Source organism: Rhipicephalus sanguineus, chromosome 8 (genome assembly GCF_013339695.2).
Source record: "Rhipicephalus sanguineus isolate Rsan-2018 chromosome 8, BIME_Rsan_1.4, whole genome shotgun sequence".
Lineage (NCBI taxonomy): Eukaryota > Metazoa > Arthropoda > Arachnida > Ixodida > Ixodidae > Rhipicephalus > Rhipicephalus sanguineus.
Genome location: NC_051183.1, coordinates 17,518,298 through 17,544,863, shown reverse-complemented (window position 1 = coordinate 17,544,863; position 26,566 = coordinate 17,518,298). Strand labels below are relative to the sequence as shown.

Sequence of the window (26,566 nt, the reverse complement as noted above, 5' to 3'; positions counted from 1 at the left end):
AGAGGCTACGTTAGTCAAAACACACACGAGGCAAGGCTTCAGGCCACACTAGTCCTAGCGTTTCCCCTGTGACAAAGTTTGCAACGAGTGCCACAAAATAACTACGACGCAGGCTCGCTAATTTAGAACGGTGCAGTTAACTCCAAGTAAATCGTACATCCACAACTGCTAGTAGGAGCTTTCAGTCATAAATGTAGGAACATTCTGAGAAAAATCGACGGAGAAACTTACAGTACGCCTTTGCGTCACACCGCCATTGAGGAGAAAAGAAATCTTCTGGCGCGGGGACGCAAAATGTGATGGCAGAGACTACTAAAAAAAAACGCGAGACAAGACGACATTTTAAAACTCTTAATAAACTACATATAAAGCATTTATAAAATATTAACTGTTAATGTGTACAAGTTATGTTCTTAATCAATGCTTTTTTATTAGGTGTAAGCGTTTTAAAATTATGATACGTTTCACGTTTATTTTGGCCAAGCTTGCCTTAAAAATGCGAAACAAAACTACAATTAAAATATTTTATAAACAATATAATAAATACTTGTAAGCCTTAGTAATTAAGTTGCATATGTTAATTTGTTAAAATAATTTATTTTGTTTAGTTTTTGTGTGTAAACATTATTGTAATTTTTTTTCTTGTTCTGCCGTTTCGGTGTGTGCGCGCAGCCGCGCCGCAAAATGGCCGGCAAGGCAGCGAAGGGAACTAATAGGCTCGAAAATGACATCTTCAAGTGCCGCGATGAGTCCAACTGGAAGAAAATACAGGAACTGGCGGAGCAGCTTATGCAGCGGGGCACCGGACCGCAGTCAGGTCAGTTGACGATCGGCGCTGTCGGTCACGACAAACGCTTTACAGATCTATCAAGTACCGACCCACTGCGAACGCTTGCCTGCTGAAAGAAGCGATTTCGAATGTTTCGCGATGATCTCAGCTTGCTTCACGCTAACGCCTCCGCCGCGGTTATCTCACAGTTCCATTGCAAGCCAAACCAAGCCTGCCTAAAATCCACCGCGTACAAATGTGCGAGGGCCCAAAATCGACCTTCGTTTTCATAACGACGACGCAAAGCGAAACCTGAATCGAAAAGTTTCCTGCTGCGCGTTTAGTGCCTTGTTCGGCGCTTTTCGCACCGCATTTGGTGTTGATAAAACCTGCGGAAGATGGATAAACCTCGCTCGTAAAATTTTTTGAAGGGATCGCGCTTGTTATCGAACTATTAGTGATTAGAAAGACACTTGTTTTCAGGCGATTTCCTACTCTAATTAAATACACTTGATGCCACGCCCCCTTCGCTTCGCCTCTAATAGTCTGAATCTTAAAGAGTTTTTTTGATGCTTTGATTTCACTGTTGTGCCGAGCTTATCTATGCTGGAAAACGGTGGAGAAAGGGTGATCTGGTGCTTCCTAATAACAATAAGGTTAAAAATTATTATAACATGCAAAAATGAGAATGAGAAAAAATAATAACACTGCGCTCACTGGCACGTAGCTTAATTGTTTAAACATTAGTGAATGAAATAATTTGGCGAATTCACAGTAAAAGTGTAATTGTACATTATTTTCGACTCACTGACAGGCTTTTCCTGTTGTCATTTATTGTTATTTCAAACTTTAGTCATGGTTGCAATCAGAATGCCACAACTATTCAGAAGCACGCCATTCTAATTCCCATTCTATGTTCTTCATAGGTGCCTAATTAATCGTGAAATATCATTCAATCAGTGATTTTTATGTGTACCAACTCGCACAGGACAGGGCAAATTGGAAATCATTTGAAGAGACCATTCGTCCTGCAGTGAACATCAATAAGCTCATGATGATGTGTAATACACCTCACCGCTTGTTGAAGATGCCAGGTGAATCTATCCCAGCATTCCTTTAAAATGATGCTACGTTTCTATGGAAAGACCTCTACGAAAGCATGCCTCGTAATCGATCATGATTTTGGTAGGTAAAACCCCTGAAATTTTTTTAAAAGATCAACTGACTTTTAACGTCTCACTTTCGTGGTTAAAGCTGGACAGTATAGTGCATTTGCCACTGCATCGTTTGGTTCCCACCAATTAAAACAGAGTTATCATCATGACCAAGATCGATCTTGGGCGGCAGCTATTTCATAGCAAAAAACACATTACTGCTTTCATAATATTTAAAGCAGCGCAAATGACAGGACAAGAGGACAAGAAGTTGACACAATGAACACTTGAATATTATGGAGCCTTACCAACTAGCCCAGCTGTCGATACTGCTAAAAAGTTACTTTCTATGGGTAACTTCTAATTGTAACTCATTACTCCTCTCATTTGAATAAATGTAAACTAATGCTGTTAGTTTTTATGCGGTAATGGCAGCGTTGCTCCAGTGCAATTATTAAATTCTGTTCACCTGTCAGTAGCACAATGCTGCAAGGACCAGTATGAATTTTTTCGTGCAACTGGGAAGCTTCATAAATTGGCTTGTAGCATAGCGTGGAAACGAACAAGGACAAAGATGAAGTAACAGCACTTGTGTCCATCTGTTTCTTCATCTTCATCCTCGTTTGTTTCCGCGCTACGCTACAAGCCAGTTTACGATGAGCCAACAAACCCATATTGGTACTCTTGGAAAGCTTCCTTCTGAGATGCCCACATGGACAATCTAATACACTCTACAATCACATATCATGGCCACGACTGAACGGCTTGGAGCTGTGGTACTGCAGTTTGTTCCCAAGGGTGTCTGGATATCTGCGTATTGTGTTCACTGGTTGCTAATGGTAGCAATATGTTAGCAACTGAGATAGTTACTCAATTGTGTGCAACTCGCATTTTGTCTAAATTGCAACTTTTGTCGTGCAGAGGCCATGGCCAGTTTCTTCATCGGCGAGAGCAAGCTGGAACAGTTTCTCGAAGAACACCCGCCGACGGAGGCCAACATTAACAAGGCCAAGACCGGTCTGACCGAGGCCAAGCGCTACCTCAACAACTGCTTCACCGAACATGGAGCCAAGGCACGTCCTTTTCCGCTTCACGCATGCGCTTAGCTGGGCATTGCAGCCAAAGAGAACGAGTGTATTTTCTGTAGTGTAAAGGGACACTGAAAGGAAAGCTTAGTTGAATCATTAAAGTATTTTTCTAGGATGCTAGAAAAGTCATTCTTGCCAGGTGAAGATTGACGTCTGGTAAGTTAGGGAAGACTCAAAAACGCTGTGGTGGATGATGGCACAGCTTTGAAAAGTCGTGCACCCCTGTGTCATCATGTCTTAATTATCATCATGGATTTTGATGGCCTGTGCCCAGGTCTGGTTCATTTTTAATTGAAAAAAAAGCCGACTACATTGTGTTCTTAAGTTCCAAGAACTTCTGTCAAGCTGTGACAGCACAGCCACACACCCGCACCCAAAAAAAAAGAAAAAGAAAGGACGCTTTGAAATCTGTCACATAATATTGACATACCAGTGCCGGGGTTTCAAAGCAAAATTTGAAAAATGGAACTTTGATGTCCATTTTCTCTTCAAATAACCTATCTATTACCATGAAATTGATAAAAGTACAGTTTTGAAATAATGCTTTATTATTCTAAATTAATTCCAATGGTTTCCTTGGTGTCCCTTTAGGGGTAGACTTAGATGGTGGCATGTTTTGCATGTGTTACAGAATTATTGAACTGATGTGAAAAAATTGAGTCCTGTGAGTGACGTTAAAACTGTGGAAGTTTGTCTGTCTGGTAAGGAATGGGCAAAGTCTATGTGCACTGTGCAGAAGCAAGTTGTCTATGTGCACTTAAAAAAAAATTGTGCTTTCTTATGTTTGTACAGCGATAAAAGCTCGAATGACCAATTCGGAAGCGAGAGGACAACATTTCGAAATCGAGCAGTGAAATTCACTCTGCAAAGCTTCTGTGATTAAAAATACGCACGCACCGGTCAGATCGGGATGGCACTAAGATCCTTCACCTGAAGTTGAAGGGAGTGGGCACTAACTCAAGGCACTAACTAATCCTCAAGGGATTAACTAATCCTGAAAGATTTAATTAACAAATTTTGAACTAACCAACCCTGAAAGAACTAACTAATGCTGAAAGATCTAACTAACTTTGAAGAGCAAGTTACAACGTCGATAAAGGTTGTAGTCCCGTGGTCACTCCTGCAGTCAAAGCGTAGAGGCTAGCAAATTTTTTTTATGTGCATGCAACCCACAGAATGTGTGCTAAGCTCAAGGAATCACTCTGTTTCTTGTTCTGTGGACGAAGTCTACTAGACCCGTGTCAGCAGTATGCAACAGTATAAAAGCACAATTAAAGCAACACGACCATTCTCTTTACAATTTTACACCTACTTGTAGACATAAAATCCTGACAGGAACTTGCATGTCAATGCGAGAAATTGCGGGGCTAAAAGCATGCCACTCCAGAGCTCACAAGACGTGGCTAAGTGGATAGTTTTATAAAACAGCGAGGTAGGGAGTTTTAGAAGCCAACCTACAGATTGATGGGCACTGTTGGACCTGTATACAAAATTGTTGTGGATGTGGGCTAGATGTGGATGAGGCTCACTGCTACTTATGCTTATTTGTACCAGAGTGCTCTAAAATCTTCAAGAAAGCATGAGCCAGTTGCGAAGTCTGTTTATAAAACGTCATAACACCACACCTCTTGCACCGTGGATAACCAGCTTAGGCCCTTCTTGTTTCTAAAACTCTCTAATGCCTCTTCTCTTGCACTGTTCATGTAGCACCATTCGTGATGGCATAGTTAAAGCATGTAGTGGTACAGTATTTCACGTGTTTTCTCTCTACAGAAGCTGGGCACGACGTTGATGATAGTGGTGACGGTGGTGACAAGTAGGCTCCCGCGCATCAACTTCGACGCATGGTTTCAAGCATGCCGTGGTTGCACCCAAGGGGTAGCAGATAGCTAGAGCGCGGGTGAATCACGAGGTCTAATCAAAGAAACCCTTTTTGTTTTGTTTTGCTTTGTTTTCTTCCTGTAAGGAAATCGTCGAGACGAAATCTGTAACGGTCGGGTACACGAAGTATCGGTGGTACCGAACCCGCCTTCTCACTGTGAAGCAAAAGCGCCGTGGCGCCTTCCTCGTTCCAGTTGTAAGTGTTGTAGTCTTTTAGTCCAAACGTAGATGTTTCATCTCTTGGCTTATAGGGGTGTGAGTTCATTGTGGCAGAACAGTGCAGAAAAAGAGACGAAGATTACACAGGTCCCATTTTCTGCACTGTTCAACCATAACTGTTAAGGTTGGCAGGTCTACAGCTGTAATGAACTTCCACCAAAGTGTTGGAAAAGGCAAAAAGTAGGCCATGCACTCTGTAGATACATCTTCATTATTGTCTTATGTAAAACATTAAAAAGTTGCTGCATTGGAAAGGAAGATCTGACGAAACAATTTGCGCAGGCTGGTGTCACGACCGACGGCCACTTCCTGCTTGCAAAGCTGCTCTATGCGCAAGGCTTCTACGAGGAAGCCATCACTCACCTGGACAGCGGTGGCATTGACCGTCTCGAGGAGAAATCCCTCTCAAACCGCATTCTCAAAATTCTCGCCGAGTCATTTGCCATCAAAGGTACTGCCCCTACAAGTCCTCGCTAGTGAATTTGAGTGCTAAGCGTAAACATAAGCTCACAGGGTCTCTTATGCGTTCGCCTAAGACGACTCGAAGGCGAAAGCCATCTTCTCCTTCTCAGTCGATGTATTTATCCTCCTCGCCCCCCCCCCCCCTCCCCCGAATGCTTTCTGCACCTGACGTGGTTTTTCATTGCCTCCGTGATCGGTCCACCTTTGACCAAGCAGCAAAGTGATTTGATGAAGTCATCATCTGACACCATGTTATGTGATGTCATGGGGACATCACAGATTTTGGCAATCTATGACATCATATGGTGATGTCATCACCATATGACGATGTCACATAACGATCATTGCATCACTCATGTTGACGCCGACAGCGCTGACGCTTCCGGTCAATTTTTGTGTCTGATGAGTCATCTAAGGCTTTTGTCTTAATAAATTATTCTGTTTTGCTTACGGGTCTTTTGACACATAATGCCTTGTCAACACTAACTTACGTGCCATCAGTCAGATGGATAAATTTTATGACACTTAGAGCTGGTTCACTCTTTTTGCTACGGCATCATTCTGACGGTGTAGTGTTAGACAGAAAAGAAAAGCATCATTTGCAATTTGCTGGGTCAATTGGTAAATCAAATGGAACATTATATATTTGGTATTTGATGCAGCAGTCTTCAGAGGGGAGTAGTAAGCACAGAGTTTTCTAGAAAACAAAAGCGAGCCAAAGGACGATTATTGTTGTGGCAGAAAAACACCTTAAATAGTGCCACTCCTTTTATAGCGCATTGTTATGGCCATCTTTGAGGTCAAAGTAAATGAATCACTTTGAAGGAGTAAATGTTCTCCCTAAGGGAGTACATTCATACTAGGAGCGTAGTAGGAGACAGACTGGGAGTAAACCTAAACTTTACTCCTTTTTCTCCATCTTGTATTTTTTTTACTCAAGCACTTGCTAAGAAACTTATTTATGACATTTTTATAGAGTGCTTTGATCTTTAGTCAGTTTTCTGTTCTTTTCACTTGCCGGATCACTCTTTAACTTCTTCAACATAAGATCGTAAGATGGCTCATGATGGTGCTACATCATCTCACCCTCTAAGCTGCAAATTTATCCCAACGCCAGCTTAAATATATTTGTGCTGTTTTCTACATAGGTACCTTATATTTACTAGAGCACACTTCAGCCAGATGCATTCATTAGTGCCATTTTGAATATTGGAACACAGCTGTTGAAACCAGTTGAGAACAAAGGTCTTTCAGTGGCATAAATGAACTCAACACATTAAACTGATCTTTTAACTGAGTCCCGCTTGTCTCTTGAATTCTTTGTTCACCAAGTTCCCTTTGAATGCTGAGCTCCTAGAAGATGATGAAAAGCAAGGAACAAGTAGTAAAAACAAATGCGAAGACAATATATGGCTTTAGAAAAATAACGGCTGCAAGGTTGCAGCATTAGTCGTCAAGCAGTTGTGGTTATTCTGAGTGCTTACCTCAATTACACACTGTACCCAACAGGCCTATGCTTAGAGAAGGTGCCCCTCAAGACGACGAGCAAGACCAAGGCTGCCAACAGGGAAGACCAGATCGTTTCCTACTTCGTGCAGGCAAGTCTGAAGAGATTCATTGATTGAGTGATTGATGGATTGGGTTTAATGTGCCAAGCATCGTAATGGATGGCTCTGGACTGAAGGATTAGTGACTTAATGATTCCAATTTTTTTCTTCATTTTTCGCATTAAATAAAGTTGCTAAACCTCAGAGGCCTACAAAAAAAATACTGATGCCTTCATGCAGAAGTTGGCCATGTAGGAGAATAACATAAGTTCATTTCAGCACTCACTTTAGTTCATTACAAGTTGTTTATGCTCATCAAGACATTTTCTTGAGGCCTCCAAAATACATCTAACCGTCTTTTGCATGGGCAGCCCCTTTTCACCTAATCTTTCACAATGGCTGTGGCTACTCTGAGTGGGATGCCATTCTGAAGCTTCTCGTCCGCTCTGCAGTCTATGGGCAGTTGTAAACATCACTACGGTTACTGTGAAGAAAAAATCCGTAAAACAGGTGGTGGATGCTCGAGCCAACGTTTCGACAAGTGGACTTGTCTTCTTCAAGGCTGGAACTGATAACTACGGTTACTGTGTTTCAGGCCAGCGACCTGGCATTGAAGTACCTCCAGGAAGTGGAGAAGTCGCAAGGCACCGTGGGGGGTGTTGTCCCCACGGGTAGTGCCGTGGGCACAGTGTCCACCGTGGCTGCCTCGTCATCGCCGCTGCCTCCCAACACGGAGTACCGCATTGGAACTGTCCTCGAGAGCGTGCTGCAGAGGGCGCCACTGCTCATGATCAAGGGCGGGTGAGCCAATCATGGTTTTAAAACACGGAGCGCCAATACTTTCTTTTTTTTGGTCTTCACGTGCTCTGCAATATGCTCTCTCCTAATTTATCGTTCCTCAATATTTTACAAGGGTGTAACATTGGGCCATTAATATCACCGTTGGAAGCAGGAAAAACAGCACTAAAACTTGTGTGCTGCGTCATGTCAATTGTTTGCTTATCTCAGCTGTATGTTTTTTAGTGTTCTCCATATTCCTAAGATCAGCATTTTCTTTTTCTCAGCACGATCGACCTGTTTTATAATTATAAAGTTAGCTTCTCTACAAGGCAGTTTGCCAATTGAGCTAATAGTCTGTGCAGTCACTTTTGTGATCGGTTCATTCAGTTACTGTCTGCTTGTCTTATGACGAAAGATGTGGCTCTTGCAAACCGTATGCAAAACACGTCATGTACAACTATAATTCCATGTTCATTTGAACCACGTCTGATGCCATCGTTAGTTTGGGCAACGTGCAAGCAGTGCAGTGAAGGCTCTTTGGCAGGAAGCCTTAGTTGAAAGCAGGCTCCGATTTTCCTAATCAAATTTGCAGAAGTGTTTGAAAATCAGATTAGCTGCTAATTAGGAAACTGTTGAAATGTCATGAGTAATAACGTTGAATGCTTTGCCTCACGTGTATAATAAGCTCTTTAGTTCACTCACAACAGTGATGCATTTCTTTCAGAAAACTGCGGCAAGCCATCGACCAGTACCGAAACGTTCTGCGTGCGGAAGAGACAAGTTCCACGCAATCACTCCGTCAGGTCTGTGCTACACGTAGCCCAATAGTTACAAAAATAATAATCATTGCTGGCAATTTGCATGCCAAAATCACTCTATGATTATGAAGGATCTGTAATGGGGGATTCTGGATGAACTTCGACCAGCTGGGGTTTAACACACCACTAAATCTAGGCGCACAGGTGTTCTTTGCATTTCACCTCCATAAAAGTGCGCCGTTGTGGCTGGGAATCGATCCCATCCCTTGATCTTAGTAATGTGACAGCCTATAGTAGTGTTAAACATTCACAAAGTTGGGTTGCTGCACAATGTACGATGGCATTTTTTCATTCTTCTGCAGCTAGTCATAGCATCTACGAAACTCAAATGCAGGAGATGACATGGGCAAGAACACAGGACACAGAAGTGTGAATACAGAGATGTGTATGTTTTGCTTAAAGTCGTCGAAATAAAATTTATGTGCCAGCATCTGCCTCCATCTCAAGAATTGCATTTTGTGGCCAGCAGCAACAGTCTTACGCAATAATAATTGCATTTTGTCGTTTAATGCAAAACTTGGCTTCATTACTTGCCTTGCTTCTAAGAAAGTAACAAAGTGGATTACATACAGGAAAGCTGGCTGCTGCCAATGTCGCATTAGCACAAACTTGCTCCTTTGTCTGTCAAAGAAAGCCGTCATTCTAGAAGGGTTGTTGCTAATTTCATTGGTGCAAGCAACACTCAACGACCCTCCGGGAGTGGCTAGCCGATAAAGGCATAGAGGATGCTACTTGTAATTTGTCAGTGAAAGATAATTGTGGAATAAAAAATATTAAGAAGTGAAAGTCAACGAAAAAACAACTTGAGTGAAGACAATGTTGCAGAAGCTGATAGACTCACTTCTGTACAATTTCTAACCTTCAGTTTTGCATTGACCTCGCTTGTGTCACGACGTAGACGATGTCCCGGCAACTGGCCGAGGTGCTCCTGCGTGGCGTCTGTGAGACGAACTACATCGACTACGAGCCTCGCATTGAAATCAAGAAGCAGGGAAAGCACTGGCGACCCAACAAATATTCGGGCCAGTCGTAAGTGTTGCAAAATGAAAGATTATTGCTAGTCCTAAGTTTGTTATAGACCTTTTTATAGACCGCTCGTTATGGACCCAACAAATACTTGAGCCAGTTGTAAGAGTTATCAAACAAAAAAGGTCATTTACAAAGTTTATTATGGTTGCTTTAACAGCACAATGCGTTTTAAGCTATACAGAAGTTCTTGTAGTGTAGAGTGATGTTACAGCAAACTGCAAAAGTCTTTAAAGCATGTATTTTGTGAAAAAGTTTGATTTTTTGCCAGCATTGCGACTCATCCTGGAAATTGGGGAACTGATGGAGTGGTTATATGGGGAGAAGCATCCACTATACATATTTGTTTGAAAAAATGAAAATGGCAACAAAATTTTATTTTTTTTCTCCGATTGCCCATTCTGATAACTTTTGTAGTTGCGAGCAAGTCAGAACTAAACCGGCGAGTCTTAACCAGGCTGAAATTCTGTTTGACTTACAATCAATGTAATCTCAATTGGGCCCTGTTTATCTCCTTTGTGTTTCTGGAAATGCATTTGATACTAGAGCACCACATCGTGTAGATAGAAAAGACACAGTGCACCGTGTTTCATTCTAGCTTCTCTTTAGTATTTCAGAAAATGCTTACACGTGTTGTCTGTTTCAGGTTATTCATGCCCAAGACGGAATACGAGGAAATTCTCCTGTTGCTCTTCATCAGCGAAGCTATGGTAAGCATATTCTCTCACCGCACTGAATATTCCATAACCGTACGCTTATGAAATATTCAGTGGGGTGCGTATTGTACAAGTATTCAGTGGGACGCATATCGTTGCGCATTGTTGTCCGAATATTTTTCAGCCCTGCAGAGTTCATCAAAACTACATTTTTGCAACAGTTAGCTGACAATAACGACATTTTCTTTTACAGGCGGTCCGCAATGCGGTCCTCGACCGGTCCCCCGAGTTTCAGGACGCCCGCATTCATTCGTACAACAATGTCGTCGCCGTATACGACCTACTAGTATTCGTCCTCGCTCGAATGGGCCAATTCCAGACCCTGTGTGAGGTGTGATACATGTGTTATCTCCTTTGTTGTTTATACTATAGTTAGTTACAGCCTAATTAAAATGTAAGCTTCACCTGTGAAAGACAGTCGTGCTAGCTGGTTTCTGCTCGAACTGTAAGTACTTTTTCTCGGTTAATGTAAATACTACGCATATTAAAAGTTTAAGGTTCGTCGTTACTGCCAAAGGCATTATGTTTGACTCAGCATTGAGGTCAGATTCCCTGACAAAATTTACCAGGATGTTCAATTTTTTTACCTAAAACCAGCGACACAAACGTGTATGAGAATTTCAACCACCACAAACGTTTTATAAGTGCTTGACAGCGAGAAAATGAGTAAGTGCAATTGAATGGAGACTTTATGCAAATTATCTGTGGGAGGGATAGTAGTGGCTGTGGGCGGAGCTGAAATTTTTTTCTTACATTGTAACCAACTATGGACACAAATAGCAATCGTTTCGCTAGCACGACAAATTTTGGAGGGGTGGATGATCCGTCTTTCGATCTGACATTTTTATGTAATGACTTTAGCTCACAATTTTCTGTACATTTTGTGTGGGTTATGCGCGAGAAATAAGGCAGCTCTGTGGTGGCCATATACGTCTGAGTTGGCAAAAGTTCAAATGATAATGCATAAGCTTGCCGGGAGCAGAGGACGAGTCATGATCATCGTGTATTTTCATAATTTGCTGCAACGGAATTTCGCGACAACGAGCTTCTTTGCAGGTCCCATCAATTTCCTTGTATTAAGAGAACTTTTTGTTGGGCTAGTTGTACGTTTATATTTGCTTTAAGGCTCAAAAGAACACAAGCATGAGAAAGGAAATGGGGCAGAGTGCCTGGTTATGCGGGGGCAGTGCTTTCTCGTGATTTTTTTCTTTTGCACCTCAAAGCAAATATGAACTTCGTTGTAGCAGGACTTGACTGGATCTGCCAACCCATCCACTTGCACAATTGGGGGAAAACACTCGAGACGGGAGCTTTTACGCAAATCTCATGTCCCTTAAACTCTTGCTGCTGGGTGCACATTGTAAACCTCGCTTGTCATTACATAAGTATCTTTTACGCACTTACAGTTTACTGCTTTTAGGCCTTTCGACATGTACCATCAACGCTTTGTATATCACCGTGAGCTCATTATTACCATGTGCCTGGCACTTTTTGGCCATGACTGGCCCCTGCACCAAGAAAACACTATTAATTGCTTCTTTTTTTATTTGTTTTGATCATTTAATCCAACAGTCCTTCGAGAGAGCCATGAAGTTCTCGTTTGAGGAGTACCACGTCTGGATGCAGTTTTCACTATCGCTGCTCTCGTCCGGAAAGGTGAGCACCTTGATAAATTAGGAGTTTAGCCTCCGAAACACTCCTTTAAAGGGACCGACAACTGATTTTTCTCGACCCAGTTTTTTACGGTGCGACAGGAAGCTTACCCTTCGTAGCCTTTGTAGCTGCAGTGGTTTATCCTAAAAGCACGTAGTTATTTTATAAGCAGTATTTTTCGATCTGAAAGGCTCCAAACACGCTTGAAGGCTTGCTCCAGCAACGCTGAGAATTGATAGCGATGCCGCTAGTCTTTGTGAAAGCTGTCGTTGTTCTGCTTTCACAGGAGTTACTGTGGCTATGCTTAACCACCTTTATTTTGAGCTTGCAAACCATTTTTGAAAATAGCAAGCTGTTACAATGAGATGATGTGGCTTTATACACCTTCTCGGTATTTGTACAGCATTGTGTGCGCCTGCGCCCAAGGTTGCCCGCACCTGTGACATGGGTGGTTTGTCCCGGCATGGGATCATTAGGCCAAGCGAAGGCGGCGCCACTTTGTTGCATACAACTAACGCAGGCCTATATGTACATTTTTATGGAGTAATATCTTTTAATATAAAGAAATGAACAATATTTCAGTACTAACAGAAAAGTCATCGAACGCATACAGCAACCAATGGTCACGTGACCGCCTTCATCGGACCGTTTATGATATTGCCGCCAGAGGCGCCAAAGGTCATTTTTCACGACTTTCAATGAAGAAGTAAAAATATAAATCCACCTCTCACGAGATAAACAAGGTTGGTTTGAGTCAATGCGACGGACAATCTTTTCATCATTGCAGTCATCTCATTTCATGTTCTGAGCAGTTGTCGGTCCCTTTAAAGGAGTGCTGGCTTGACTTTTCTTTCTACTCTTCATTTTCTGAATTACATATGTTAAATACAAGTTCCTGGAGTTTGAAGCCTCACAGCAATTTACTCATATTAACATCTTTTAAGAACCAAATGTGGTCCAATTTTGAAAGAAGCGTAGGTGTTGTAATGCCACTACGCAGAAGGTGATCACTTAGGAGCTGAACATAAGAGATCTTGGCACATGCTTTCCTTTTCAAATTATTTGATTTGTAACTTCACTTATGTATGAAATGGGAGTGTGTGCCATGTTCTAAGCTTGCCTCAAGATGCAGCAAATAGTGAAAATTTCGCCTACACAGAGAACAAAGCTGTTTCCTAAGCTTCACCTCCTGGCAACAATCGTGAAGCGTGGCTCGTGCAAAACCTTAGTGTCTTTGTGTGTGGTTATTTTCGCAGGTTATATTTACAAATTTTACATTTATTTCTCATGCCTTTACTTGTGATTGTAAGTTCGAATAAAAGTGGCAGATAGGGCACCGTTGTAAGCGCAAAAATATGGTACAGTTAGCTGCGCTTCTGTCTGCAATGCACTGACCCGGAGTATTTTATTGCAGCACCTCAGGGCTACCCTAATGCTCAAGGAGTGTGCACGACTTCAGCCACACAACAGCTTTCCCTGCCTCCTGGCTGCTAAGGTAAGCAAGTTTCATGTGGAAGAAAATTTGATGGATTCATTGATTAATAACTAATTAATTAACAAAATGTTAGAAACCAATCTCTAACTGCATAATTACTATGGTGCACCTATTTGCAATTTGCAAAGTGGAGCCAGTGATTTTCCAAGGCCCAACAACTTGGAAAATTTTTTTTAAATAAGCGCCAATTTTGAGACAAAGGCTGTTAAACTTGCAGTAAACGTGCACTGTCCTTCTAGTTACTTGTTTAACAAAGCGTGTTTTCATGCATTTCAAGCTAAATAAATAGCTGGAACGCCCATGCGCAAATTTCAAGAACACCATCGCAAATTTAAGGAATGCACATTTCAAAACCGGTGCCATCCACAGAATTTGTTCCTAGTGGATAACGCTTTCGAAGTTACTGGCTGCATTTTGTGTATTACAGTATGTGCCGTAAAGTCGCTAGCATAAAAGTTAATTAGCAAGGCTTCATTAATTAGTTAAATATTCATTTTCGTTTCTTGTCAGAGCGGTGTGCGATCCAGAGCGTAATCTGTCTCTAGAATAGAATTGTGCTGAACGTTGTAGGGTATACGTAACAACTCTGTTAATGATAAATTAAGACACCTATATATATGTTTTCGGGTTTTATATTTTTTTTAATTCGAGGGGTAAAGATTGGGTGCTATTTTTCAAGCTTTGGAGACAAATCAGGGTTTTTATTTGGACATTTGGGTTTTTTTCGGGTGTATATATACAAATGTTTCAAGCGGTAGATTTATGCAAATCAAGAAGTAATAATGACAGTAAAGAGTTAGGCGCATTCTGAGTTAGCACGCCAAACTCTTTACTGTGTATAGGTCCCTGCATGGAGCTCACTTAAGCCAACAGAATTCACCATGGCTGTCTTAAGGCAGGGTCCATAGGGCATGTGCACCACAAGCTCCATGCAGCATAAAAAAGTAAAATAAAAAAAAAGTATAGGTTGATCCGTGGTCTTGAAATTCGGGGAGAAATCAGGCATAACCCGATTCCTCTGAAATATGTTTGGGGTGTAACAACTGGGTAAAATCGGGTTTTACCCGAAAACGAACAACCCTACCGATATGTGTATGTGTATATATACTTGTACAATCCTCCCAGGTGTGCCTCGAGAACCTTGGGAACATCGAGCAAGGCGTGGAATTTGCGGAAGAGGCGCTCAACCGCGAGAAGCGCAATCCGCAGAGCCTCCTGGCACAGTGCCACCTGGTGCTTGGCGTGGGATATGCTCTGATGGCAGAACAGCGGAGGCCTCAGAGCAAGCGGGCTGAGTTCAAGGCATCTGCGTTTCAGTGTTTTCTCAGGTAGTGGATAGTTAAGTTCATGTCAATTTCTGTTGTTCCTCGTGAACTCTCTGTTAATCCAATTATAGTTCTGTGTGTGCTTACGCTTCAGATGTGCTTGCCCATTCTTTTCTACATGGGAGGCTACCTGCGCCACTGCTTGCATTCGCATTAAAAAAAATAGCACATCACATGCCTATGTATGTGACTCATACTCATTCTTATGACTCATACGTATGAGTATGAATCAGATACATATGACTATTGCTTCTGACTGATACATATGATTATGAGTCAGATATGTATGACTCATACTTGCAACTCAGACATAAGTATGAGTCACATAATTTATCATATGTGTACCATTTTCTACACACCATTACATAGCAAGGGTCTCAATTCGTCAAAGTTTGGTGCCCTTAGACAGCATGCAAGGGGTTACTGGTCGCCGCCCGTTTCTAAAGTTCATGTACTTTGCAACGCTATCTGGCAAAAAAATAATGTGCCGTGGCCACGAGTGGTGCTGGCTAAAACTCCCACATACACTGTACACATGGCGCATAAATACACAAGAAAGTGGACGAGGGAGCAGTTGCTTCTGTCTTGCAACTGGTAGTGCACTGTATGCATAACGTGGAGAATGTTGCTTCAGTTCTCATAGGCAAGTCGCTTTGTCTTTTTTTTTTGTCCACTTCCACTTATTTAGCCATTCTTAATTATTTAACATTAATTTTTGTCTTTGCGCTTATTGAATTACTTATGGTGCCCTTTATTATTATGATTTGAAATCCCATTCTATGTCTGAAAACTGCAGGGCCCAAAGTGCGGACCCATACTTCCATCTCCCCGAGTACCACCTAGCTCTGCATTATGCAGAAGTTCGGCAGGTAAGCTAAATTTTGTGTTGTGAGAGAAGTTTAGAGTAGCAGTTATTTTTTTTTAATTCTTAATTGTGCTGCTCTTTTACAAACCACTTAACCCAGAGGTGTTTGTCTAGTCGTCATTATGCATGATTTTTGCAAATACGGAATACCAGCGCGCCGAATGTTTGGTTCTTTTAAACTAGAGGCTTTTGATGGCAGATTGGAATTTTCTACCTCATGCATCTGGAAGCAGCTTCTTCACGTATCTATACGAACTGATACAAAGGCATCATGAAAAGTAAAAATGCAATGATTTGACAAGGATAGCAAAGCTGTGAAATTTTTTTTGTCAGAGATCGCAAGTTTTTCTGCGCAAATCTATTAAGCCACATTTTGCTGTGGTTTTTACTTTCCAAATTAGTAAATTTGTCTCATTTCTGTAACTTTCGGTCACTTTAATAATTAAATCGGATGACATCAGATTTATGATGTGTGCTTGATTCATCAGATTTGTACCGACCTGTCGGATGAAGTCAAACAAAATTGTTAACATGTGCAGTAGAGCTCGATTTTAAATGCTAATCTCGCTGTAGTTTCTTTCTCTAATGCAGAACTAGGATTGGATGGTCACAGGGTGGTCGCATTATTTATGCATCATTGATGCAAGAACAGTCGCAGAGATTGTGTGACTGTTGTCTTCGAGACAACTACCATAACGTCACTACTCTTTTTGCAGAGCTTATTTCTGGTTGTGCCATTCAGTAAGAGCTTTCTGGTTTCAGTAACAACTTGACTCAGGCAAGTTGCCGCACATCGAGTATAAGTTGAGGCAGTGCGAAGATGTGAGGACAGGACCACAGCTCACAGTCGTCTGGTTCCTACCTCAGTCTCTTCTTATACTTCTTCCTCATCTTCTATTTCATTTTTCACTCTCAGCTGAGCAAGGCCGTCTCGCACGCCAAGAGGGCACTTGAGCTCAACCCCGAGCACGTCCACACGCTGCACCTTCTCGCGCTCCTGCTCTCCGCGCAGAAACAGCACGGCGAGGCGCTGCAGCTCATCAACGCCACGCTCGACGAGTACCCGAACTACCTCAAGTGAGCTTTCGCTGTGATCTAGATGGCGTACTGCATGATCTACCGTCGAAACGTCTTTTGAATGGAATTACATAATCAGATGAAAAATATGTAAATGCTAGAAATTATAATTTCTTCCTCTCTGATGGTTTGAAAGTTTTAGATGTCATATGGTCAGATAAAATTACTGTTGGGAACAAAGCAGATCACTGGTCGTAAGCCTAAACTACCCATATGCTTGTCAGTGAGCGCTAGCTCACTTTTACATTTGGTGCTGGCCTTCACATACCAGTTTATTTGCAATGCCTTATTAGCATTATCATGTTTTGCAGCCTAATGTACACCAAGGCACACCTCGAGGACTACTGCCTCGGACCAGAAGAGGCCTTGCTGACGAGCAAGCAGATGCTACTGCAGTGGAAGACGTTCTATGAGTCCGAGCTTAAGAGGTCAGTGGCCTGGCCATAGTAACTGCATGTTACAATAACAGCTCACTCGAATGAAAAATTAACAAGCTGCAGCTAAAAGCTACCGGGAAAGTACCAACTAGTTAGTGGTAACACATTACTAGTACCAGTTTCTACCGATGTGTGAATTTGACAGAAAGACTGCAAGGCAGTGGCGTAAATCCATAAATATCTCAATGGGGGGACACACATCTTGATGCCATGGTGGCCATTTTGTTTTTCATAAATATACAATTTATTTTTAATTATATAAGTATTGAAATAATGTTTTCAAATTAATTATAAAGGAAACGCGCATAGGCCTGAGAAGCCAATAGTTGGCAAGGTTGGTTTCTAAGTGTGACTCGTAGGTATAGGCTCTAGCATATTTCTGTGTCATTCCGGTTAAACTGTCAAATGAAAATGCTAGCAGTTCGTTCATTTGTTTTCTTGTAAAGCGTGTTTATATTCACCGGGTTTTTTTAATAACGCAGTTATACTTGAGCAATCTTATACACACTTGATTGTCAATGTCTCCCACCAAATCATCTACATAAATAAATAACAATAGATGATCAGGATTCTTTACTTTGCGTTTCGAAGGCCGGCATAATAAACATTTTCGGCGAGTCAGAAGTCACCCGTCGCATTTCAGCAAGCACGACCTCTACAGTGCCTTCTGAAGCCAAAACACCTCAGCTTTCTCTTTTATGTGCTTCGTTTCTACTCACTGGCAGAGCTTCAGATTACAGAGTTAATTTTAAGGAGAGTGCACTATGCTTAACTGTCAAGCAATTCAAATATGATGTTTGAAAGGTAAATCTCAAGGGGGACACTTGCAAGGGGTGTCCCCCCCAGCCTGAATGCAAACAGGGCCAGGACCCCCCTGACCCCCGCATGATTTACGCCACTGCTCCAAGGTGAAATGCTCGATAAGTGTAATTAGTAATTATTTGATTGTGCATTATCACAACACTGCACATCCAGTCGTTAAAGCTGGCATTAAATGTGATCTTAACATAAGAGCTAAGATTACTTTGTTGATATAACATGAACTGGACATCCAAGAGATGAATGTACTTGTATGTACTTGTATTAATTAGTCTTAAATTTGCACATTTCATTCAAGAGCGCAGTACTTCTGAATGCTAAATGTACATTTAAGTGGCACAATTTGTCAAGAAGCAGCCAAAAACAGTGAAACAATAATTAGTCGGTGCTATAAACTACTACCAACAGTAAGTTATACAGCAGACTCTCAGTAAACGGAAATCTCTTAAACGGAATTGCTGCTTAAATGGAACAACTGCCTGTGGTATGATTGGTTTCGTGCTTGAATTCTGCAGCCCTGCTCCTCTCTCAGTAAACGGAACTCCTGTTAAATGGAACACATTTTCCTGGTCCCTTCAGGTTCCGTTAAATGAGAGTCTGCTGTACTTTATATGTTAACACTGGTTTGTAAAACATTTTCTCTGATGTGTTCTGTGTGTTGCACAAAACTTTACTTACATAAGCTGGCCATGTTTGCACTCTTTTGTGTGTTGCTGTCTGGAGCACCTTGTGTCATATATAATTTTGGAGAAAGCTGTATTGATAAAAAATGCAACAGTATCAGTAATTCTCCTGTAAATCGTGGTTCGGCAGTTCAGTAATCAGTGAACTCACTAGTGGGCTTCGTATTTGCAGCGACTACGCCCAGACCGGTCTGCAGCGAGTGACTAGCTGCAACCGTGGCTCATTCCACGTGCGGTCAGGTGACTTCTCAGACCGGGAGTCAGGTATGACCACATTGAGAGTTTCTTGAAAGCAAAAAAGAAAAAAGAAGGCTTTTGTTGTAATCAAGTATATCGCAAATCAATTCTGAAGAATCCCGCAAGAAGGCAGAAGAGTTTTAAGAAAGGGAAAATAGACAACCACCCGTCTGGTTGTCTATTTGCCCTTTCTTAATGAAGTATATCACGCGAATTGCGAGCAACTAGAACAGGGCTCTCTGATACAAGTTCCTATGCAGCTAAGCAAGAACTTAGAATTGTGCAATACTTGTGCATAACCATTGCCTGGTATGTGGCAATGCAGAATGCATTCCCATGAAACTTCACAGTTCAAATCGTCAAGCTGTAATTGTGCACCTTATACGCACAGAAACGTGGTATGTGTTGGTCATTCGTAGAGACGTGAGGAGTAGTGAAACGGCAGTTTGCAGTAAGCTTATGTTTGGTGCAACGTGGTAACGGTTATTGGCGAAAATTTATGAGTCGCATTTTTACACGAGATGGGATGTGGTGAGAAGGGCTAGCACACGCTTATGCGCAATAGTAGGTTGAAATAAAATCTCGCTGAAAAATCTCGCTTTGTCTTGTCTTGACCTTCCTATCTTGTAAATTTATATACCTACAGCACCCTCAGGGCATTATTGCAGGCATTATTGTATAAAGCAAAGTAATGCAGTAAAACACAAAACACTACTCTCTGCTGCATTCACAACAACTTGAAAAACTGAATATCTATAAAAGTAATAGAATGAGTAATCAAACACTGTATAGACAAATTCACAAGATCATCTGTTTAAGGGAAAGGTGAAACAAAAACACCATGCAGCAGGCCGTCTAAGTCATGTATGGTCTGCTGAAAAAAAAAATGCACGTTTAAAGAGAGTTAACTCCATAGGCTTATGTCCAGTTCAGTGTAGTGCACCTGAAAAACCTTTCTGTTGTCTACGTCTGTAACGCAACCGCAGGTCAGTCGATCGCCGCGGCTGCCCGCGTGGAGCAGGCGCTGTCCGAGGCGCTGCAGACCGGCGCGGGACCCCTGGCGCAACCGCAAACCCAGACGGGCATGGCGGGCGGCGGCTCGGCGGCGGGCCTTCGCGAGAAGCGCGGCTCCCAGACCCTCTGGCTGCTGCAACTGCAGGTGTGGCTCCTGATAGCTGAGCTGTACCTTAAGATGGAGCAGCTTTCCGAAGCCGAGGCCTGCATCCTCGAGGCATCCAACATCTACCCGCTGTCGCACCAGCTCATGGTCATGGTGCGTGTGACTAGATATTCGAGCGAAAGCCTATGTCTCGCGAGTTTAAAATATCTGGCGTAGTTAGCGTGAACACGAAAAACAACACTTAAAGGACCACTGAAACAATTTTGAGACATTGCAAAAGGGACATTTTACGTTTCCTTGGTATGCAGTGTTAATGCTCTCCACACACCGGAGTCGGGCCACACGTATGAGATATTTTACTTTGATTTTACAGTTTTTTTTGCTGAGTATCTGCAAGCCAGCCCCATTGCAATGGACGTTATCCTGATGAGTCAACGCAGTTCCACTGAGTTTGCGAACTCTGCGTCCTGCATGCAGCTTAAATCGCAGAAATCACTGTCGGGGTCACTGGACAACAATTCACTCATCGTTGTTTATGTGCACCTTGAGCAGATGACAGATCTGCCGCTAGTACGTCGCCGGTTGCTGTCTCTCCGTGATGTCACACTGCGTTAACACGTCACTGAGAAGCCGCCACCTCGATATCGAAACCGAAAGTGTTTTTTTAAGGTAGCGGTATTAAAAATATATTCGATAGATTCCCAGCCACTACAATTCTCTCTTAAGCTTCCCAACATTATTGTTTTTATTTAGAGCAACCATTCCTAAAATATTTAAAATTCATGTCAGTACTCCTTTAAGTAATAAGAGTTGGTAATAAGCTGCAAGTCATGTGATACTCAAGCGAATGAAGTGAATTACAGTGCATTCGTTGGCGTACCAAATGTCACGTGACCCTAATGTCACATGCCATAAATGGCGTATTCTGTGACATCATCGTCATGACATCAAAAATCGACAATTTATGATGCCATCAAGCATGTCACGTTATGCTGTCATTTGATGTTGTCATCACAACATTGCTTCTTGGTCAAGGGTGGGCTGATTCAGAGGCAGTGCAGCACATGGTGAGTGGGGGTCAAGTGCATTCAGCTGACGACATGAAAGTCATTTAACGAGTGTCTCGTGAGAGCAAATTATAAAATTTATGCAACTTTATTTTCAGGTGCTGGACACTTCATTGCAGAAAACGGTGATTTGACAAGACGTTGCTTTGTATAAATTCAGAGTCCTCGTAACTCATAATTAAATGTGTCGTATTTTGGTGCAGTGATTGGAGTCTTGCTTCTGCACAAAATTGGTTATCATCGATGGGAGTGCATACACAATTATTGGCTGATGAAAAAGAATTCTTTCATCATTACTATCAAACGAGGTACTCAAGTGTCTGGAGAAACATGGCAGTGCGTTGAGCCCAACCAATGTTTGTTGCAACGTCCAACAAAATAAAGTGCATTGGAGATACTCTGAATATGCAGGTGGATCAGATCAGCCAAAGTTTACTGTCCATTTAATGTAACACATGAAACTTAATCTGAAAACCTGCGAAAATCCAGAAAAAAGAAGCATCAAGGTTTACATCTCTAAGTTAGCAACACGACGCGACATTTAAGCTCTCGAAACTGCAACTATTTGGGCATTCTAAGGAAGAAAAAAAAAAGAAAAAGAAATTTACACGTATGACGAAATGGAAGAAACGGCACAGCAACAGTACGTAGTAAACACAACAAATGCAGTTTTGTGCCCGTTATCTTGATTACATTCCGTTGTTGCACTGTTTGTTGTGCTTTTTCGTGCACCAACCAGCTCGTTTAATTGTACCTTCCCATTTACATGTACTATACATTCCAGCAATTAACGATTAAGAATCTTCCAAAACTGACTTAAACAGTGTAATGGTTTCGAGTGAGCAGTAAGAGTAATGCATTGTATTCGTTAGCTTTTGGCGTCTACGCCAAAAGCTAATGAATGTCATCAAGGAATCTCGTTATGAGCCATCATATGCTTGTGTGTTGTCTTGCAGAAGGGCTTGCTGCACGAGATGCGGAAGGAGTACTACGACGCGAAGACGTGCTTCCAAAATGCAGTCTCCATCAATCCGCTGCACGTCACGGCCCTTCAGCACCTGGTGGGTTATAGCCAACTGCTCTGTTGTTTTGCTAAGAATGATGCATGATTTGATTTATTGATCCCAGATATACAGTTAAAACTCGATTTTTAGTGATGACCGTGCTCAAATTATTTCGTTAAATTAGAAAGTTCATAAAATCAAGAGAGGTATTTTTCGGTGGTCTTTCAAAATCTAAAACTGTAACGTGCGGACACTCGAAAGCTACCGCGGCATTTTGCTTCTCCTAAAACACGCCTGCGCGTGTGAAAAGTTCGGGACGGCAGCCCGGGCATGGAGCCTCTCTTTCTCGGGCGATACAGGCGAGGTAGACAGTCATGTGAAGCTATGGCAAGCTGCCAATACGCAAAGACGGCGAGAACGAATGCAGCGATTGTGCGATCAGGCAGAGCAAAATAAGTTGGAAGGAGGTGATCAGTGGCATCTGTCGCATACACCATTAAATAACAAAAGCAACCAGCGTGTTCTTTTGTGAGCATTCACAGGAATAACAAACCGCCCCTCGCGCTATTTGATATGCAAATATGCTACCGACTGTTAAGTCCGTTTTTCCGTGCATGGGCGCGGTGTACAGCCTCGTCAAAATAAAACTAGGGTTGTGACTAGGGCGGCTAGACGTTTCAACGCGGTGGTGTTACAGCGCTTGCCCGAAGAAAAACCCATCTTTTTCAAAATTAGAAAGAAATTACTGCTTTACTTACTCATTTGTTTCCGGAAAAACTTAGTTAAATCTGGTGTGGTGCTGTGATAGTTTTGTTAATTTGAGTTTATGACAACATTGAACTCTATAGGCACCTGCCAAGGAATGGAAGTTTCTTTGTTAGATCAGGAAATTTGTAAAGTCGGGTTGATTGAGTTTTAGCTGTAGTTGACATTTGAACCATAAACGAGGAGGGGCAATAAGGAAAAGGGTTTAGCTTATTAATTATTAACATACCTTCTTGCCCAAGTTCTAGCTGTTGGACTTTGTGTGTTTGTGTGTCTGCAGCTGCCATAACGTTTTTTAAATGCGCATTCTAGGGCCTGGTCTACCACTACCTGGGCAGCAGTCAACTGGCCGAGAAGACGTTGAGAGACGCGGTGGCCATTGACCCCATGTGCCACCAATCCTGGTCAGTCTTCGTGTAATCTCATTTATCCAGTCCGAGACAAGACAATAGTATAGCCGCAGTTGACGTGAAATGCCGTGAACTGGCAAAAACTAAAACTGTAAATCACGCCTTCAAATATGGACACTACACCCAAAAAGGATATGAAAAACTGCTTTGGGAATTCAATTTTTCTCATTCAGTTGCATATAACTTAAGTTCATTAATAAAAAAGAATTTACACAAGATAGGTTGGTTTGTAAGTGTTTAACGTCCCAAAGCGACTCAGCCTATGAGATGCGCCGTAGCGGAGATAATTTCTACAATGTGGGCTGCTTTAATGTGCACTGACATCCACTGTACACGGCATTTTGCCCCCATTGAAATGCGACTGCCAGAGCCGGGATCAAGCTCTCATTTTTCGGGTCGGCAGCTGAGCACTGTAGGCACTGGGCCACAGTGGTGGCCACACGAGAAAGGGTTAAAGCAGCACTGTAGAGGAGTTACGTTGCACTGGTAAACTGTGTTTCTCAAATAGCAATGTCGTCGCTTTTAACATGGCACGGAGCTTCATAAGCCTGAATAAGATTCAGAAAAAAAAAATGAAAAACTGATTGTGATGTCACATTTTCGTGCAAGCTGACCTTTACCTCATGGATTTTGACAATGGCTATACTGGTCCAAATATTTACCGTGCAATAACCATGCAGTTTCATAACAGTGCAGTAGAGGGAAATCTGGTGCAATCTGGAGCTGCAACACATGAAAGCTTCAAGTTGGATAAAAACCAGCGGGAAACAGGACCCACAGAGAAGTAATATGACGGTCCCATCGCATTACTTCTCTGTGGTTCGTGTTTCCCGCTGGTTTTTATCCAATTCGACATGTACCAACTAGCCCAGTCCATCGCCTTGATGAAAGCTTCAGCCAGCATGGGAATGATGGGTAGTACAGGGATTTGCCATGAGCTTCGTTCTTTCAGCTCTGCGTGGCCTGCAGCTGCTTGGTCGTAAGCGGAAGTTCAGAAAAAGTGCAACAGTCCTACTTCTTCCCCACCTTGACCCTTTCAGGCTCACGAGGTTCACGAGCCATTTTTTTTAGCCGAACCAAAAGCCAAAACACCACAATAAACAAAGCTACAAGTGTGTTCGAAGCCGCAGGGACGAAGTATAGGCAAAACCATGTACCACTCATCGTTCCCATGGTGTCTAAACGATTGCAGCACTGCAGTTCCCTCTAGTAAATACACTCAAACCTCATTATAACAAAGTTGCATCTTCCATGAATATTACTTCGTTGTATCCGAAAATTCGTTATAAACACATATGCCTAACACTGTATGTATTGCAAGACCATTCTTCATTTACTTCGTTATAACCGATATTTCGTTATAACCGTGTTCGTTATATCGAGGTTTCAGTGTATTGTAGGAAACTCTGTGGCAGTAATGACTCTGTGTGGTTCAGCAGCTCTATTATATACAAGAGCGTATCTTAGCATACACCCTGAAATTTGTGAACGGCGAATGGAAAGTGGCGGAATAGAAATGGTGGCACATAGACAACCCGAAGGAAAGCAGCTTCAATATGAGAGCGCACTACAAAATCCAAGATATGGAATTGATGTTCTGGTGCCTATTCTTTGACTACGAACTTCAGTAAAGGGGCAACGTGGCACTTGGGACCGAAAATAGGCTAAAAAATAGTTTTCATTGACCACCTCTTCATGTTATCATTGTGCACCTATTTACGAATTTTTGCAGCTGAATACCATCATCTTCTATTAATATCCTATCTTAAAAAACCAAAACCATGCATCCTGCCCTCTCTAATAAGGGAAAACAATGAACAATTTTTCATGTCCTTTTTGCAATGGAGGAGCAATATCTTTTGTTCTACCTGGGTTATCATCACGATCATTTTTTTTTTCTTTTTGCTTCTAAGGTAAATAGATGCAATGTGTCGCCAGGTAAATTTTGTTGAAACACTTCCATGAGAAAATGTTCCAAAATAAAGGTTTCGTTTCAAGTATATTTGAGGGCAGTTTTTACGTCAGGTTAAGCAACCCACAACTTTGCTTGGCAATGGCCTAAAGCAATTATTTACACTTTACGACACACTACGAACATCCTCAGTGGTTTCTGTGTGTTGTACACTGCAGTGCAGGTTTAGGTCGTAAACAAAGAAGTAGCTGTTTGTGTGTGATACTATATTGGAAACTATTTATCATAGAAAAAAAAAAAAGACAATTGCATAGTTGAAATCGGCACTCAAATCTACACATAAACTCGGCAAGTTCCATCAAAGTCGATCAAAAATGAAAAAAAAAAAACGTTTTAAGGTGCATTGTCTCCCCTAAAACCGATTTGCTCATTAAAACACTTGCAGGTTCAACATGGGCAAGGTGCTTCAGGAGACGGGTGACTTTGACTCCGCCACCGACTGCCTCAACACGGCCATCCAACTCGAGATGACGACGCCGATATTGCCGTTCTCGACCGTACCTCGTACGCTCGAGTAACGGTGGCGTTCCGCGGCACGCATTTCGATAACCCTGCGATCTCAAAAAAACCTTTCTAGTTACTGAGAGCGCTAGCGAGCTTGTACAAAATTGTAAAACTTGCGTCATAAGCGAACAACTTGAAGAGAATTATTTGCGTCGATAACGCCGTTACCGGCAGCAATAAATGTGCGTTATGTGCTGGACGTGTAACATAGCATGTAATATCGCGTACAGTTAGTTTAGATAAGTACCAGTTCTTCAATTTTGGATGTGTTTTGTCGTTATTGTTTTGAAAGTTTTAGCCTGAATGTCGTACCAGAAATAAATGTCTGTTGGTAGAAGAGGTTTCTGTGTTGCTTTAGTTTGAACATGCAGAAAAGAGTGATCGTGAGTTGTGTCGCTTAAAGTTTCAAATTTGTTTAAACTTGCCTTGCTATGCTAACTGGTTTATTTTTGTTATCATTAATAACTTACAGGCTTCAACTTGTACGTTGCAGTGTTTGCTCTAAAATGATTAGTTCTAAGTAATACAACTGTTGGGGTTTTACGTCCCGAAACCACGATATGATTATGAGGGACGCCATAGTGGAGGGCTCCGGAAATTTTGACCATCTATTGTTCTTGAATGTGCACCTAAATCTAAGTACACAAGCCTGTAGTATTTTGCCTCCATCGAA

General features: G+C 42.0%; 1 protein-coding gene across 2 annotated transcripts; it reads left to right on the top strand.

The window, feature by feature from the left end:
- Positions 1 to 666: 666 nt before the first annotated feature.
- LOC119401482 (tetratricopeptide repeat protein 7B) lies at positions 667 to 26,191 on the top strand. Of its 2 annotated transcripts, XM_037668322.2 has the most exons (21): positions 667 to 817; positions 2,845 to 2,996; positions 4,978 to 5,088; positions 5,394 to 5,562; positions 7,083 to 7,171; positions 7,716 to 7,921; positions 8,625 to 8,703; positions 9,617 to 9,747; positions 10,391 to 10,454; positions 10,654 to 10,791; positions 12,033 to 12,116; positions 13,528 to 13,608; positions 14,734 to 14,936; positions 15,730 to 15,802; positions 16,715 to 16,875; positions 17,187 to 17,303; positions 18,987 to 19,078; positions 20,038 to 20,324; positions 22,195 to 22,299; positions 23,320 to 23,411; positions 25,775 to 26,191. In XM_037668322.2, exons 1-21 carry the CDS (start codon positions 685 to 687, stop codon positions 25,905 to 25,907), a joined length of 2,700 nt encoding a protein of 899 aa, XP_037524250.1. In that variant the 5' UTR covers positions 667 to 684; the 3' UTR covers positions 25,908 to 26,191. The 2 variants fall into 2 exon arrangements, with proteins under 2 accessions (XP_037524250.1, XP_037524251.1); XM_037668323.2 differs by lacking the exon at positions 4,978 to 5,088.
- Positions 26,192 to 26,566: the final 375 nt, after the last annotated feature.

Excerpts from the sequence above, each read along its gene's own strand:
- LOC119401482 (XM_037668322.2), top strand. The coding sequence starts at position 685 with ATGGCCGGCAAGGCAGCGAAGGGAACTAATAGGCTCGAAAATGACATC. Across the intron at positions 818-2,844 it reads GGGCACCGGACCGCAGTCAG|AGGCCATGGCCAGTTTCTTC; the intron begins GTCAGTTGACGA and ends TTTGTCGTGCAG. Across the intron at positions 7,922-8,624 it reads CTGCTCATGATCAAGGGCGG|AAAACTGCGGCAAGCCATCG; the intron begins GTGAGCCAATCA and ends CATTTCTTTCAG.